This window comes from Epinephelus fuscoguttatus, linkage group LG8, assembly GCF_011397635.1.
Source record: "Epinephelus fuscoguttatus linkage group LG8, E.fuscoguttatus.final_Chr_v1".
NCBI classification, from domain to species: Eukaryota; Metazoa; Chordata; class Actinopteri; order Perciformes; family Serranidae; genus Epinephelus; species Epinephelus fuscoguttatus.
Window position 1 is genome coordinate 15,330,263 of NC_064759.1, and position 17,491 is coordinate 15,347,753.

The window sequence follows — 17,491 nt, forward strand, 5'->3', positions numbered from 1 at the left end:
ACATTTACATTTTGACTGATCTGACAGAGTCTCATTCAAAGCCGTGTCTCTGCACCGCTCATGTTTTTTTTTCTCCATGAAGCCACAGAATTCACGTCCAAATCCATTTGTGCGTCTACGAGTATTCAGATTCCTGAAAATACAACAAAATCTGCTCGTTTTATTGCACAACAGCTGCCACAAGTCAGACACACAAGTGTCCGCCACCTGTCACATGTGAACAGTGATACACATGGAGACGCCAGACCAGTGCAAGAGAAAAACTAACCACATGTCACATTGTAAATTATTGTTATTATAATGCATTATTATATTACTGTGACATATTAAACCGGAAAATGCCTCCATCATCTTTTAGTTTATGTCTGTTTTGCTGTGTGAACTTTCTTTCTCACATCTTGTCGTGTCTAGCAAAGACTTTTGGTTTTATTTGGCATTCATTTGAGTTTTGAAAAACTTTTCTTTTACATGTCCATCTCATTCCTAACACAAAGGAGGTGAGTGGCATCTTGTTTGTTACGTTCAAAGCTTTGAAGAACACATTTAAGAAATTCAACATCAACATGTCTTTTCAGAGGTGTCCTTGTTGCTCCAGATAACCCACCAAGCGCATTGTAAACAGTTACATTAGCAGTACTTTGTTGTGAAGAAGAAACCATCAACATTCTGTTTGTGTATTATCAAGAGAAATAAGGACACATTTTTTGAAAACACAGCTTAATGTCGAAATTCTTTCAGCACTAACAATGGTACTGTCGATCTGCCAGGCAGTCAGTCCACCACTTTGGTCCAGGCTGAAGTATTTAACTATTTGATGGATTGCCATGAAATTTGGTGCAGACGCTCATGTTCCCCTCAGGATGATTTTAAAGAACTTAGTACTACCTTAACTGTTCATTTAGTAACATCATCGGGTTAAAATTTTATTTTATTTATTATTTCATTTTCTCTAACCGCTTATCCTGTTAGGGGTCGCTGGGGGCTGGAGGCTATGACAGCTGACCCTTGGCAAGAGGCAGGGTACACCCTGGACAGGTCACCAGACTATCGCAGGGCTGACACACAGAGACAGACAACCATTCACGTACTCATTCACAGCTACGGACAATTTAGAGTCACCAATTAACCTGCATGTCTTTAGGCTGTGGGAGGAGCCCGGAGAAAACCTACGGTGACACAGGGAGAACATGCAGACTCCACACAGAAGAGCTTCCTCACCCGTGGTGTGGAACCCTCTTGCTGTGAGGCGACATTCTAACCACTGCACCACTGTGCCACCACATGGTAAACAGTGTCAGCAAGTATCAAAACGTTACCACTATCCAACCTATTCTCATTCGTTAAATACCGACACTTTGTCACGCCCCTCTGCGTCTGCATCTGCGTCTGCGTCTGCATCTGCGCCTGCGCCTGCGCCTGCGCCTGCGCCTGCGGCTTTGGGTGTTTATATGAGATGCATCAATCTTTCAAGTATCAACCCTTCACGGCAATATTTAATGCTCAGAGCAACTGACGTCATATAGAGAGTGCAAAAGGGTGCATAGGCAGGGGTTAGGGTGGGTGAAACATACACAGGACTTTAGCCTTAAAGACCGCTGGTGTCTCCTGTGTGAAAGTAAAACTCAATGCCATTTTAACCCAAACCATGTTTTTTTCCTAAACCAAACTAAGTAGCTTATTTTGAAAGGATATACATGTTATGAGCATAGGCTGTATAAATAATGGACGTAGTTAGTAAAGTTCGGCATTTGTGGCCTTCACCATCTTGGGTTTGGGAGCCAGCAGTGACCATATTTGGACAAAAGGGTGGAGCTGTGGAGGAACGAGGGGTGGATCTGAATGTGGTGACGCCTCGCAGACAGCCTCTCATTCAAGCAGCTTGCCCTTAATTATGCGTAACATATAAGCCTTAATAAAATTGAGTTGAAATATTTAAAAAAAATTTGCCTCTGTACAGTTGTCATGGAGGGGGAAATTAGCTAGAGAGAACAAAGCCATTTTTGTACTAGGCTGCAAACTTGTGCTGCTGTTGAGTTGGGCATTTTAACATGTGGGTCTATGAGGACTGACTAATTTCTAGAACCAGCCTGAAGTGGCCACTAGAGGAACAGCAGATTTTGGCACTTCTGCATCGGCTTCATTTTTCAGCTCCAGAGGTTGCCACTTGGCAACAGGCAGAAACTGTACATTTCCAGTGGACATGGAAATATATTTTGAAAAGACACTGTATGCATGTCATAAACAGAAACTGACACGTCGAAAACTGATGCTAGAGGGTTACCAAGAGCAGCATAATTTAAAGTGTAGTGCCACTGACCAAGCTGCTGCAATTGAGGAGTTGGAGAAGGCATGCTGACATGAGCATTGAACTCCAAGCAAAGCCATACAGAGCTGCTGGCATGGTTGTAGACTCTTGCACCACTAACAAAATTCCTTTCACTTCCACTGTATTGGGGTGGGGTGCATTACCAAGCTTATCAGAATGGGCGGATTCCAGCAGCAGTGAGAACACGTTTTCTTTTTGGCAGAAATTAATTATCTCTCGATCATTTCAGTTTTGTCTGCAACACTTGAAACATGCTCGAAGCAAATGGCTCAAGTTGTTTAATTAACTACTGGTTTTATAATCATTGATTACCCAATTAGACAGTGGAAAGTCTATTGTGGATAACTAGGACACAGAGATGACCTATATCATTGTCGAGAGTAAAAGAACAGGGATTCACTTGTGGATTCAATATTAGTGTCTGTCTTTGTGTGGGTGGGTGTGTGAAATCAAACACTCTATCTCTCTAAGGATGAAGATGTCAAACAACAGTGTGTGATGTTAGTAAAGGACGGGACCCACATGTCAGCAACACCAGCAATATGCTCAATATTTACCTTGTGATATGTAAACCTGCTTTGAAACTATAAAGAAGATTCATGACTGTGGACAAACCATAAACACACCAGGGTTTTTTACAGTTTACACAGGCTGACTCTGGAGCTCCCTGCTGAAGATCATGTTACTCTTCTACAAAGTTGAGTTTACACAAGCTCATGATATTGTTTTTGTCTCCCTCAGTGGGATGAGGTCAGTGTCCTGGACGACCGGGGGAAGCTCATACGAACCTTCGAGGTCTGTAATGTCAACCAAAATCCCCGTCAGCAAGACAACTGGTTGGCTACGCCCTTCCTGTACCGCCACTCTGCTCCACGGGTGTTTGTCACGCTGCGTTTCTCGGTGCGTGACTGCGCCAGCCTGCGATCACCGTCACCCACCTGCCGGGAGACGCTCACCCTGTACTACAAACAGGCCGACTCTCAGAGGGAGCTGGAGAGGACCTGGGCAGCCGAGGTGAGGCAGAAGAACAACACTGGATGTGCATCATTAGCATGCAATCACCAGAGTTTTGCATTTACATAATATGTAAATACAAAACATCCTTTTGTTCACATTGTTATTGGGAGCAAGTTACACTTGTAATCATTATATTTTGATGAGATTCCCAGGAAGAAATTGGGTCAGGACAATGTGGCATGAAAGAAAAGTTATGCACAAGCCCTTGTTAGTTTTACTTGTCTAGCCATTTTTCTATTTTCTTTCTGCACAACACCTGTCCCAGTTTGAATCCAGAATACTGAACACCAACAGACCCTCATTCCTAGCTATTTACTTCACCAGTCAAATGTCGTCCCCTATCAGCAGGGGAGACTAAAACTGGTGCCTGTGCAACACAGCTAGAGGGGGAAATCAGCACCTAAATTACAATTTTATCTATTGGTGAACATGCAGCATCCAGCTGGGACAGTCCAGCAGTCCTGCAGACATTAAATTAGCTCTTTGTTAGATCACATGAAGCCAAGCTATAGTAATGTTACTAAATTAAGAATCATTCATTCACCTCATTCATCCTCTGTAACTGCTTATCCTGTTAGGGGTTGCATGGGGGCTGGAGTCTATCCCAGGCGGGGTACACCCTGGACAGGTTGCCAGACTATCGCAGGGCTGACACACAGAGACAGATGACGATTCATGCTCACATTCACACCTACGGGCACCAATTAACCCGCATGTCTTTGGATTGTGGGAGGACAAAAGGGCTCCCCCATCTGGCTTTGACCTTCCTCCCTGGGTTTAAACCAGGAACCCTCTTGCTGTCAGGCGACAAAGTTAACCACTGCACCATCGTGGTGCCATTAAGAACATGCCCCCCTTAATTAAAATGCGTAGCAACACACAAAGAAACTTACATAGAGATTAAGTGTTAGAAAATTGGACACCCAGTAACTGACACCAGCTGATCTAGCTAAAACTAACATAAGCTTCCTTGTATATGATCGAGTTAAAGACAGGGCGGCCCAGGGTCCTTAAAAAGTCTTAAACCTTCTTAAATAAGCATTTACTGATTAAAGGCCTTTAAAAATATTAAACTGTCTTAAATTCAGATTGGTTGGGTCTGTTTTAGTCACATCACTGCAAGAATATCTGCTGTTGATGCTACAGGAAACATCATTTTAACAGGAGCGAAACACTACAGCCAGTAATTAACAGGAAACACAACACCTGTGTGCACACAATGCCCCTGTTTTCACCCCCTCTCTGTATTCAGATCACGCTATGAATCTGCATCATTAAACTGAGGCCTTGCTACCTTGCCTGCTTATTAGTTTATTTTTTTTCTGTGCAGAGCAGTAAGCACAAAGCATCATCAGTGACATTTTACCTCACTGCTCATTTTAAACTGGCATCACTGTATGTTTGTGGAGTTGGAAAGAGTTTATTTTCACTTCTGGTGTGTATTTGGTGTGGAATTTCATTTAAAGTTGTATTAAAAAGGTCTTAATTTAACTTGTTTATACCTGTAAACACCCTGAAAGAGTAGGAGACGTGTTGTGCATTTATACATTTACAAATCAACTTAACTTGTTATTTTTGGTGGTTATGTGAAAGTTTGAGATGCTACAGTTGTATCTACACATTACCTAAGCCTAATTAGCTGAGACATGTCTTCAGTTTCAATGGTTTGGCTCAGCATCCTTACAGACACAGAATCGGTAAACAAACAGAAGAATTGGACATTTTGTCACTCCTGGAGGCAGACGACCTTCACACAGAATCATTAAGCAACAGAAAATAATCATTAAGCAAAGTAAAATGCAATCTTGATTGATTTTACACTCAAAACAGCAAAACCTCTCATCGTCTCATGACAAGGAGTAATTGTATAATCATCTTGATTATTGTTGGGCTTGTCACAAAAAGCTGTTGAGATTGACGGCCTCTTTAGGCCACACTGTGTGCAAAGCGCATACTGGTGGAGGACTGCGGTTTACAAAATGCTAAAATGTGCCGCTGCGGTCGCCGGAAATGTCACTTCAGTCCCCCTAATTATACATTGAAGGCATAAAATATATGACAGTGACCGTTTTACACTCATTGCAGGAAGCTCTCTGCACCTCAAGCAGGTTTTTGTTAGTGACTGACACCGACTGTCCAGAGATGTTTTATTTTTTCATGCATTTAGTTTAGTTTTTGTTTGGGGTTTTTCTTTTTGACATTTCGAGCTACCAAGTTTGATTTGCCTGAGCTCCATCATGTGCAGTCTCAGTCTCAGTGGGAGGGACGCAGTATTTGTATAGATGAATGCATTTCTCCTGAGGGAAGTGAGATGCTTTTTAAAAATGCAAATCAAAGCCTGATGAGGAATCGGAGGAGAGTCGCAGAAGAGTCAGGAAGCACTGCAGCGCTGAAAGTCTTCACAGGGACTTGAGCACGAACTCCCACTGGGGCCTGCATACATCCAAGTCAACGTTTGCTCTTCTCACTAAACCACTTCATATCGAATATGTGTCTGGGAACTATACAGCAAAACTCTGAGCTTGTCTCTCATTTGTCATTTTCCTTCTTTAAGACGCTGTATATTTCCAGTCCTGATCCATCTATCAACCAGCTCATTTTAACGCCCATAATGTCCCTCTTACTTGCTTCATTCCTGTCAACCACACATTCTCACGATGCTATTTTGTTTTCTCTTTACCACTAATTATCTTTCCCTCCACCGTCTGCTGTCCACTCTGCTCCTTCCTCCCCGCAGCCATCCAGCGGAGAGAAGGAGACCAGGGAGGGCTGGGTAAAGATCGACACCATCGCAGCTGATAAGAGTTTCTCCAAAGTGGAGCCCAGCTCACCTCACCAGTACCAACCCAACAGATACAGCCGAATCAACATCAAGACACGCAGCTTTTCCCCGCTCACACGCAATGGGTAATCATCACTGTATTGCTCATGTTTTACTAACATCACCCCTCCCAAGGGTCTGAATGTCCCCCATCTAAACATGTGACCTGTGTTTCAGATTTGTCCTGGCCATCGTCGACAGCGGAGCTTGTGTTTCCCTCATGGGCGTGTCTATCTTCTACCGGCGCTGTCCAGCCACCAGTGTGCACTTGGCATCCTACCCGGCGACACCTTCAGGGGCGGAGCCGACTGCCTTAGTTCCCGTGAGCGGGACGTGTGTCCCCCACAGTAAAGCACAGGGAGGAACGCCCCCTCGTATGCACTGCAATGCTGAAGGGGAGTGGATGGTTCCAGTGGGAGGATGTGTCTGTGATGAAGGCTACGAGCCGAACGTCAATGGATCCGCCTGCTTGGGTAAGTCTAAGTAAAACAGCTGGGGGGGCCCTAAACATGTCTGGAGTCACCACTCTGTAGCCTCACTCAGTGTCCCGCCCACACCATTATCTCATTGGTCACACTTCCAGAGTAATAGCCTGTAAACACTGAAGGCTGCCGGGCCACAGATGGCAATGTGTGTCGAACATATATCAGCAGACATAACTGAAGTTGTAATCAACATCACAATCTGTCATGCTGAAGTTGCAGTGGCGGTAAACCACCAAACCACAGGGATACGTTGCTCTTTCACCGCGGTAAGACAAAATCCATACGTCAACCCAGAGGAAAGGAAAATTCAAAATAAAATCTCTTCTTTGTCCAGCACATTTCTCCCAGATGTAACTGAGCTCAATAAAACATTAATATGAGATTTGACCATTTTCTCATACTTCTTAAATTCAGCTCCAGAGAGATAGCCTTCCTCTTGTCTCCGATCATAATTTAAGACCTTGAAATCTTCTTTTTCTTCCCTCACTGCAGTAATCTTCATTTGTAAAAAAGCAGCTTTGCAGATAGCAGTAAAATCCAAAAGAAAACTTGAATGAGCCTGCACAATTTCAGAATGTCTCAGTGATCAAATTCAAGTCTCATCTCTGTGTTTTATCTGTTCTCAGAGTTGAGAAACATCAGAGAAGCCTAGGAGCACAGTAAAGAACCCCTGCTCCTTATTTCTTCTAAGGCTAGGTTCAGGAGAAACAGAACAGAATTTAGTAACTTCCAAATACCCAGCTGATTTATTTATGATGAGACAAAGAAAAGACTATTGAGAGCAGCAAAATTTTCCTCTGGGACACTGCATAATTCATAAACGTGTCAAGACTAAGCAGTGATACAAGAACAATGTGCAAAGTTTCTGCATGTTGAGATGCATTGTAATGAAATCCACAAATCTCTGCTAGTCAGTCCTTTTCAGGTGTTTTTTGAATAATGTAGATGTTGATTGCAGTGATGGATGTAGGTTGTGACAAAGAGGCGGTCCTCTATATTTCAATCAATGCTGATATAGGGAATTTCGAGAAAGGGGCTTCTTTATATTGGCTCCTGAACTTTCCATAATGCAACTACATACACTTTTTTCCATCAAAAGTTTAATAAAATCTAAAAGAAAAAAAAGATCAGGAGAACTCATTTGAACTAAAACCTCCCAAAACAAATACTGGTAATCAGTCATCTTTTTTGGGGCCAATCTTGACTTACTGACAGTTTTCTTCTTGGTATTTGCTGAGATACGAAGCGTCTGGATCAATACTCAAAGTCGCAGCTGTCACTCTGATACACAGCTGTGTTTGATGTAGAGAGACCAGAGGGGAGCGAGGGCAGGCAGGTCAGGTCGGGTTGAAATGAGACGGGGAGAGGCAGCATTGTATTCGTGCAGTGCATTTGTAGTGATGTTTTACAGACATACCTTCGGGAATACAGAGCAGCTGTATTGATAATCTATTTAAGTCCTGCTCCACTCAAAATGTGTTTTTTTTTTACATTTATGATCGTTAAAATGACTTTGACTATGCAGACTTGTATCAATGCAAAGTTTTTCACTAGAGAGATGTATCTACATTCTTCTACTGAAGGGGGCAATGTCTGTTCACTTCCTTAAAATCTGTCATTCAGACATACGCAGGGCAAGCTAGATTAGGTATGTAATTCAGGCAACACATATCAGCGGGAGAACAGACTTCGACACAGCACTGGCAAAGACACCTGAAACCTCCAGCAGAGAGCGGACGTCTCAGAGAGCGCAAGTTAGCATTAGCACAATGAAAGTTTTGATATGCCGATATATGACAAATTACTGCCGATAAGCGATACCGATATCGATACATCCACTTTGTTCCCCACCTAATTTTAGTGATCATATTATGCATACATACTCTTATCATGTGGGTTCATCAGCTGATGGAGACATGAAGTAGAATGCTTTTCAATGTATGTAATATTCATTCATTGCTCAGTTTGCTCAGCCTGCTGCCCATGCGACCTGGCTTCGGATAAGCATGTTGGCTGAAGTTCATTTTAAAGCCAATATCGGCCGATACCGATGACATACCAATGTTATCGTGCATCCCTAATGTAAACCTGACCCTCCTTCCACTATCTTATCAAAAGCCAACAAATTCTCACTCCGACCTTGTCACATATTGACGTTTGGTCATGGACTTTCCACGTCGACATACGACGTACAAGGTACCCTGGGTGTGTCGGTTGTTGATGTTCTGAGACACCGTGTCAAGTTCTGCCTGTTACATGCATTGACTTCTTTCGAGATACACTTCTGTTTTCACAGGAAATTTAACATTTACATACAGCCTTTTCCAAAATACATGCAGTACGTCAGTACAACTTTGCGAATTGACAGGGTTTTTTTTTCCTTCAACAGCAAAAGCATGTGGTTAGGTTTAGGAAAAAGAACAGGGTTTGGCTTTAGAATCTTACGGGACGTTAACGCTGCTCTCTCGGGTGAAAGTTGGGGTTTGTTGGACCCATCCAACACCCCTCCCAACCACCCCACTCGGACTCTCCCCACCTTGACTTTCAGCCTTGTCCCGCCGCGTTTTCCCCTGCAGCTGGCAGACGCCGTTAAACTACAGTGACAACCGGCTGCGTACCATGCTGACATTAAAGGACGCCTTTTTTCGTTGATTTCTGACACCACAAGTTGCTGCCCAAGCTCCAGATTTTGACAGTTTCAGAGTGAGACCCAGCTCCAAAAACGCCATTGTAGCAGATATTATTGTATGTTTTACAAACATTAATGTTGTATTAGCTACTGCCAGTTAGCCAACAAGCTAACAAACAACATAGATGCTAACTGTGTGTACCATTCTGATAAATCTGCTCATTGGTGCACAACAGACTCCCCATCTGAGTCTGACTGAGGCTCAACATGTATGGCTGAGTCTCTCAGATGTTTGCTCTAACGCTAATGCGAGCTATCTTGATGCACACTGCTCTTTCATTGGTCAGCCTAGTGCAAGCAGCGCTGAGGAAAGTGAAAGCAAACCTTTAAAAAAAACGCAAAGTTCCCAGTTAGGGAGAAAGAGTAGATGTGGGTAATTCATATTTAAGTCCTACTCAAGACACACTTTAGAATATACTTATACTGATATTTTGTTTAACTTTAAAGGAGAGGAGAGGCAATGGGAGGGAAGGAGTGAGGAGATGGGGTCAACAATTTAAAAAACGTTTTCATTTCTCAAAGTGGGTGTGAGTGGAAGAGGGGAGAAGAAAAAAATTTGAGACGGACAGGAAGGGATATAGGGAGAGTGCAGGAGGAGGGAGAGAGGAAGAGAGGGAGAGAGCCATGGTGAGAGGGATGTGACACATTTAGGTCATGGCGATGTAATGGCCACTCGTCTGTGAACAAGTGACAGAAACCGCAGGGGAAGAGAGGGGGAGTGGAGGGAAAACAGCGAGAGTGAAAGATAGGAGGATGCAAGTTAATGACTTAAAGAACTGAGCAGGCAAAAAATTCTGAGGGCGTGAAGGGAAAGAAGTGGATGTGAGTTTCTTTGTGTGAATGTGTCAGTGTGCACGAGTGTATCCTGCTGCTGATATGTGCTTTCCGCGTGAATCTATAAATGCCAGGATTACAGTAAGAAACTGAAATCTACCAGGAATTTGAATGGCCATAATTGCTCCGCTCCCTCGTATGGGGGCCCTCAAAGTCTAACTACCTCCTGTACAATTAATCCTCCAATCCTGCCAAGTCAGCTGTAAAATGCGTTCATGCTCTTTTGCTTTACATCTGCACTCGGCACGCCACTTGTGTTTGTCTGCATTTGATTGATATTTACTGACAAATCACCCCTCGAAACTGTTCAGCCGCCGGAGCGAAGGCTTCCACTGACCGTCTATGAATGATCCAACATGTTGCTGCCCACGCTGCTCCGGCTTTTTGTTCCAACTCTCGTTTGATTAGGTTTTGTTGATCACTTCACTGACTAATGATGTGGATTGGCATCATTACATTGTTGTCCTCCCTGGCTCCCTGGGAATGTTTAGAAAAGAGGCAGATGGTTAACTGGCGATGCAGTCATCAGGAATTATTAACAGAAGCTGATCCTTGTTCTCAACAGAAAGTGGAGCGCCGAACTTCCGTAGCTATACAAACCTGTGCATTTCATTCTTGTTTTAATAAAGCACCAAGGACATTTAATAATACCACAATGAGAGCAAATGATAGGCTGTACTGCACTGAACTTATACACCTAAGCTATAATTTAAGACGCCATTCTGCAAAATGTTCATTGTTTTTCTGGCGCCAGCACTTTAAACACCTCCGAGAAAAGAAAGAAAAAAACACTTTATCAAGAAGTTATCTGACATTTACTTCCACTTACAAGTGTGTCATCTTAACCTATATGCATTTTATTAATCACATCATTCAGCACATTAAATAAAACCCTCTGAGGATATAACTTCTCCATTTTTTCACCATTTCATTGAGTTGTATTGGGCGTCTTGCTGTTTAAGTAAATCACCACAGAGAGAATTAATGCTGTTTGATATCCATGTGAGAATACTGCACCCGGCGCAGCTCTGCCCCCTCAAGCAAGACATAATTTTTAGGGACAAATAGGAGACTGTAGATCCCTCCTCCTCTCGGTCTCATGTGGAAATGAATATCAGTGTTAAATGATTGCCTTTAACTACACACAGCTTTAATAGCTTTCTATTTTAAGACTCAAGAGGACCATAATGTATTTCTTTATTTGTGAAAGTGTATCATTATAGCAAAGACTTGAGCTGCTCAGGATGAAAAAATAAGGTGGGAACCAAATGAAGATGTGTTATTATGTTTTTGTCTTCACTTTTTTTCATTCATTGACACATTTGTCTAGAGAGACTTACTTTATTGCAGTGCTGGTGGAGTTGCTTTAGGTTTGCTTTAGGTAACGTTGGTTTTTCAGTCAGTCGCTTGGCTCACCACTTTGCTTCACATGAAAATGTCTATTAGATGGATTGCTATGAAGCTTTGTGCAGACATTGATGCTTTCAGCAACCTTATCACCTGAACAAATGTTAGAAGGACATAATGTTTTGGCTTTAAATATCTGGTTTTGGTGACACAGTCCTGGCAGAAATGCAGCCATGTCTCAGTAAAAAAGAACCAGTTCTGTGATGCCCTGGTCGCTTACATGGTAGACTGCATACCATTAAGGCTCAGTCCTTATCGCGGTGGCTTAGGTTCGATTTCAGCCTGGGCCCTTTGCTGCATGTCATTCAGTCTCTCTTTTCCCCACCTTCCATGTTTACCTTCAGCTTTTCCGACTGAATGTGGGCAAAAAGAAATGCTTTGGTGGCACAATCCTGGCTGAAACGCAACGACTTCTCAGTAAAAAACAACCGCTTTTTGTGTCACTATCCCCAGCGGAAACAAAGCAACAGATCACGAATAAACAACCATCTCTGTTGGCTTACAAGCCCCTGAAAATGCAGCAATGAGTCTCTTTAAACAAACGGTGTAGTTGTTAAACCAAAGTGACTTTGTTGATTCTCTGACTTTACCTCCAGCGCTACTGTCGGGTCCAAACTTTCTCACATTCTACTGGATACGTTGGCATTTAGACATTGTACAGACATTCATGATCCCCTGATCGTTCCCATAGCGCCACTATCAGGTTGAATTTCTTAATGATGTGTTTCAACAACTACTGCATGGATTGATTCATCTCAAGGACGACATTAATGTCTTCCTTGAGATGAATTGTAAGTTTTATGATGCCTTAATTTTGATCTAGCACCATCATTATCATTATTCAACACATTCTCACTCCGACCCCGTCACATATCGACGTTTTGGTCATGGACTTTCCACGTCCACATATGCATGCAAGGTACCCTGGGTGCGTCGGTTGTTGACGTTCTGGGACACCGTGTCAAGTTCTGCCTGTTACATGCATTGACTTCTTTCAAGATACACTTCCATTTTACAGTCTCTTTCAAAATAAATGCACTACGTCGGTACAACACTTTGAATTGACGTTTTTCCTTCAACAACAAACACATGGTTGGGTTTAGGCAACAAAAGCACATGGTTAGGTTTAGGAGAAAAGAACAGGGTTTGGCTTTAGAATCTTATGGGGTGTGAACACTGCTCTCTCGCTTGAAAGTCGATGTTTGTTAGACCCATCCACCACCCCTCCTGCTCGCCCCACTTGGACTTGCTGCCTGAACTTACGTCTTTGTCCCATCATGTTTCCCCTTGACACCGCCGGGCACTGTTAAACTATAATGGCGACCAGCCGTGTATCATTCCAACATTAAAGGATACCTTTTTTTCGATGGTAGTCACTATCACGCTAATCACTGCCCAAGCATTGGATTTCGATGACTTCAAAGGGTCATGAGGGTTCTGTGTCTTGCTGAAGGGCACTTTGACACGTACTGTCAACAGGAGGAGCCAAAGATTGAACCACCAACTGTATTATTGATCAGTTATTCTAAACTCACTCAGCACACTGGGGAAATAACCCTCAGTTATTATTTATTTAGAGGAACACTCAGAATCTCAGATTATCTGCTTCATCATGACTGTGTGGGTGTAGTTTGACCAGATTTGATTGAAAGCTACATTAAGCAAACAACCTCACGACTGTCATTAGATCGTGATTCAAATTTAGCAAAATCCTGTTCGGTATATGCAAATAATTTACATTGTGTTTCTCTAGTGGAGCACCATGCACTTACACCAGTGAAAAGAGCACAGAGGACGATAACACAGAAATGTCTTGTGTGAAATAACCAAAAGTGTTTAAACTTCAGCAGAAAATTGTGTGCTCATGTTGGACCATAGCTCACAGTGAGAAGCTGAGTGAGAAAGCAGATTTTAAGGGCCTTTTAAACATTTAGTAACAACTAAATTGTGTGATTTTATTTACAATCTTTCCCTCACTGTATGATCAGAGGATCCTATCTGTTTGAAATGAAAATGAATCATTAGAAATGACAGCAACACTTGAGAGGAACTAAAGTGGAAACTTCAAAGTCGCCTGTTAATCTATTACATGTGTGAGGCCTGATTATTCTGATAATTCAGACTCACCCAAACAACACTCCGCCATTTGGACTGATGATAAATTAAATAGCCAAATGAAACATCAAACACTCACAAAAACACAGCTGGCATTTTGGCAGACAGACATTAAAAGATCATTCCTCAATTATTTACAAATCTGTTTATCACAAGCGATGCTAACAGAATCTGGCTTCTGTGTGATCGCTGTGACATTCAAAGCTCAGTTTTGGGGATAAAAACTCGTCTTTGGTCTTTTGAAAAATGATAAGGACAGACAGAGGCAGACAAGAAGCAGCAGCTGTCTGATGTTTGTATCCTTTGACATTTGTATCCCACAAGGGAGATGGAAAGGCGGGGAGAACAAGCGGAAACACGGCCGAGCATGAGACACAATTACACCTGTTCAGCCAAACATGAAACAGTCCTTTAGTTTTGAGCTCCCCGAGCTGGTCCGAGCTGGCGGTACATCCTCCCAAGACAAGCTCCTTCCTTCTGTTTGATTCCCTTCGAACATTAAGCCACTGTTGAGGATTTGGGATGAGGATTAGCACTGAATCCTCAAATGGGCTCCGAGTTAATTTGGACCCTTGTTGGTATTTTCTGTGGCTTGCGAGTGACAGTGAAATATTCAACATGTCAGATCGTCCTGATTTGTCACCCAGAATACTCACTCATAGCTCAGACACATCCACTAACTATCCCGGGGCTCGCTGTGGTGGAAAACAAGAACATTTGGCCAGAGGAGGATGTAAATTTTAAGTGTGATATTATTTTGAGTGTGATGGGTGACTCTGCTCTGGTCCCAAAAAGTCACATTTCACCAAACAGCACGGATATCTCCCCCAGAGCGGGATGAGACTTACTTGTTGACATTCAGTTTCTTTTACAGTCTGTCAATGAAGGTCAAGCTGAGTGAAATGATCAATGAGAGCCAGTATTGACTGCTGGCTAGACCTTGCTGTAGGGGAGGAGCCAGGTGACGATGACAAATGAATCTGATCACACACAGTTACATCACATTAGAAGTTTATTGAGCATGTCGGATCATCAGAGTAGGTAGTGTAATGATAGGCGTACTGAAATTTGTTTTTTTTTTAATCAAGCTTATTTTAGCCAAGATGATTTACTGACTAGGTATACATGCACAAAATATTCCATCTTTTGCCCTTATTCTGGAAAAAAAAATCCTAATAATGGCTAATGAAAATTGATATTTCACTGTGCATACTCTGATTAACATGCCCTAACATGTCGTTTACCACGTCAATGTATGGAAAATGGAATGGCTGTCACTTAGTTTAGTTTAGTTTAGTTTTCCAGCTGTAGCGGACTTTTGGCCATGCAGCTCCACCCCACAGCCTTGCAAACTGTCGGTGAGCTGGTTTGTGTACAACATATCAACGACAATGCACAGAGCTCACATAAACACACAAGAGGCCATGTGTCACAAACTGCGGTAAAAACCACCTTAGACACACATATTCCAAAAGCACTGTATACATGTCCAAAGAATGCTCCTATCTGCAAATCCCACGTCTTAACTGGAAAATGCTATACGCAAAACAAGGCCTAATGCAGAGTATCCAAATTGAATGTGCTGTTTACATGGTCTGTTTCAAATTCAGACTATAAAATAACACAGTCTTTACTGGTCAAAAGGTCGGCACACAGAGGGTCAGTGGAGGCAAACAAATCCAATATGGATGAGGCAGAGTCAGAGTCAATCAACAAGCTAGATCCAAAAAACCAAGGAAGGGACTCAGAGAAACAAAAGGCTGTAACGCTAAGACACACAAGGAGCTAAGACGAACTGGCACTGATGGTGAACAAGACACACACTAAATACTCTGGTGAGGGGAAGGATGACGAGTCATAGGTGAGGCTAATCAAGGCGGGACAGACAGTCAGACACAGATGAAGTCATCAGAAGGGAGGGAAACACACAGGGGCAGGAAGTGAAGTGATCTGACACGAGAGATGTGAGTTTCAGAGTAGAACAGGAAACAACATGAATGAATGAAATAAAAAACATAACCTGAGAAACTTGAGCCTTGACAGATATAATGACTGTGTGGGTAAAGGCAAATAACAGAACAGCTAGAACAGTCTGGTAACTTTAGAAAATCACTTCCCTTTACTGTAATGCAGCTTTTAAAACCAGGAGAAGACAACACTGATGATATTACGATATCTAAAATCTAAGACCATATCCAGTCTCATAAACCGATATTGATCGATCGATCAACATATTGCCTTTTGAGATGAACCTACAGATAATTATCATCCAGCTCTGCTTCTGTTTTATTCTTTACAGGGATTTAGAGCTCATTGTTTCGCTGTCTGGCCCACAACTTTACTGTGTTAATTCACTCTCACTGCTCTCATAGCATCATTTCCAGCAGCAGCATGCACTGTTTTTGGAACCAAAGGTGTAAAATCTCACTGTACACCACTTGCTCAGCACCAAACAATAGACAGGCACAATTAGGGACCAGTAGGACATTTATATTATCTATTAAATTCGCATCTTAGTCGAATGTTTCCCTCGGGGTAACAAAAACAGCTGAAAGGAAGTAACTATTGGACTTACATTAACCAGGTGGCCAGAAACAGGACTCAAATTCAATGATAATGTGTCTTTATGACTGCTGGACATGTGAATAAGCAATTGTTTGCTAACGATTTATTCAAGGAAGTGAATAATGTGCTCATCAAACCTCAATTGGGCAGGTGCAGGACAAAAGCAGCACATAAAGGAAGAAGAGAAACAGTCTGCACGCTGAAAATGACAATCTCCCAAAAGTTTAGTGAGGTGTAAGTCAGGCAAACATCCACGTGTAAGAAAAATAGCCAGTGTATACACATTAAATTAGAGCTCCACATACAGGTAGTGCAATTAATGTGCATTTTGTAACGTCCTAATTGTAAGTGGATTTTTTTTTTGTTTGCTTTATGAAGATTTTTGTGGTCAAAAAGCTGCCTCGTTAAACTTTTGTGAACTGGCGTGAATGAACTACGGTATGCCTCCTTTTCCTTAAACTTTGTGAACATTTAAGATTTATAGAATTGTAGAGTATTAATATTGTGCAGCAATAATATATGTACACATGTTTGAATCAAACCCACCCTCTGCTTTTGATTCAGTACAGTTAGTGGGCTGAGAGAAGCCGCTTGTTTACATGAGAAAATTAAAGGATTGCGCGCTTTAACATATGTGCATGTGCTGCAGGAGTTTATATGGAAATGGACGATATTAGAGGACATCTGATTTAATGTGTGTGTATGTGTGTGTGTGTGTTGTTTCTGTCCGCACTGAAACAACAGAATGCAGAGAATATAATGGATGGAGAGAGGCCGAGGAAGGCATTTACAGTTGGAACCATGTGTACTCATCTCTCCTGTTGTGTGGTCGCATCTGTGACCGGGCTTATGTGTGCGTGTGTGTGTGTTTATGTTTGTGTTTGTGTGTCCGAGAGAGAGACAGAGAGAGAGAGAGAGAGAGAGAGAGAGAGAGGGAGATTATGCTGCGAGCCAAACGAGGGAATGAGCGCATGAAACAGGGAGAGAGGGAGAGAAAGAGGAGAGAAACTGGGTCAGTGATTTACAGACCAAAGTATTATGTTAACGTTGAATTACTCACCTCACTGCTGTTGTCTTTTGTTCTATTTATGTTTATCTCTTAGGAAATTAATTTTAGTTTTCAGTTGTATTTATTTTTCTCTTAATGTGATTTCATTTTATTTGAGTCTAGTCTTTGCTAAACTAATCCTTTCCCCCATGTCTGTCTGTCTGTCTGTCTGTCTGTCTGTCTA

At 42.3% G+C, this 17,491-nt stretch overlaps 1 protein-coding gene across 1 annotated transcript in view; it reads left to right on the forward strand.

Annotated features, from left to right (window-relative positions):
* Positions 1-17,491, forward strand: part of ephb6 (eph receptor B6) — a 60,098-nt gene that overhangs the window by 23,105 nt on the left and 19,502 nt on the right. The window contains exons 3-5 of the mRNA XM_049583580.1: positions 3,068-3,340; positions 6,081-6,250; positions 6,342-6,637. Coding sequence (XP_049439537.1) covers positions 3,068-3,340; positions 6,081-6,250; positions 6,342-6,637 — 739 coding nt within the window. The remainder of the gene's footprint in view (positions 1-3,067; positions 3,341-6,080; positions 6,251-6,341; positions 6,638-17,491) is intronic.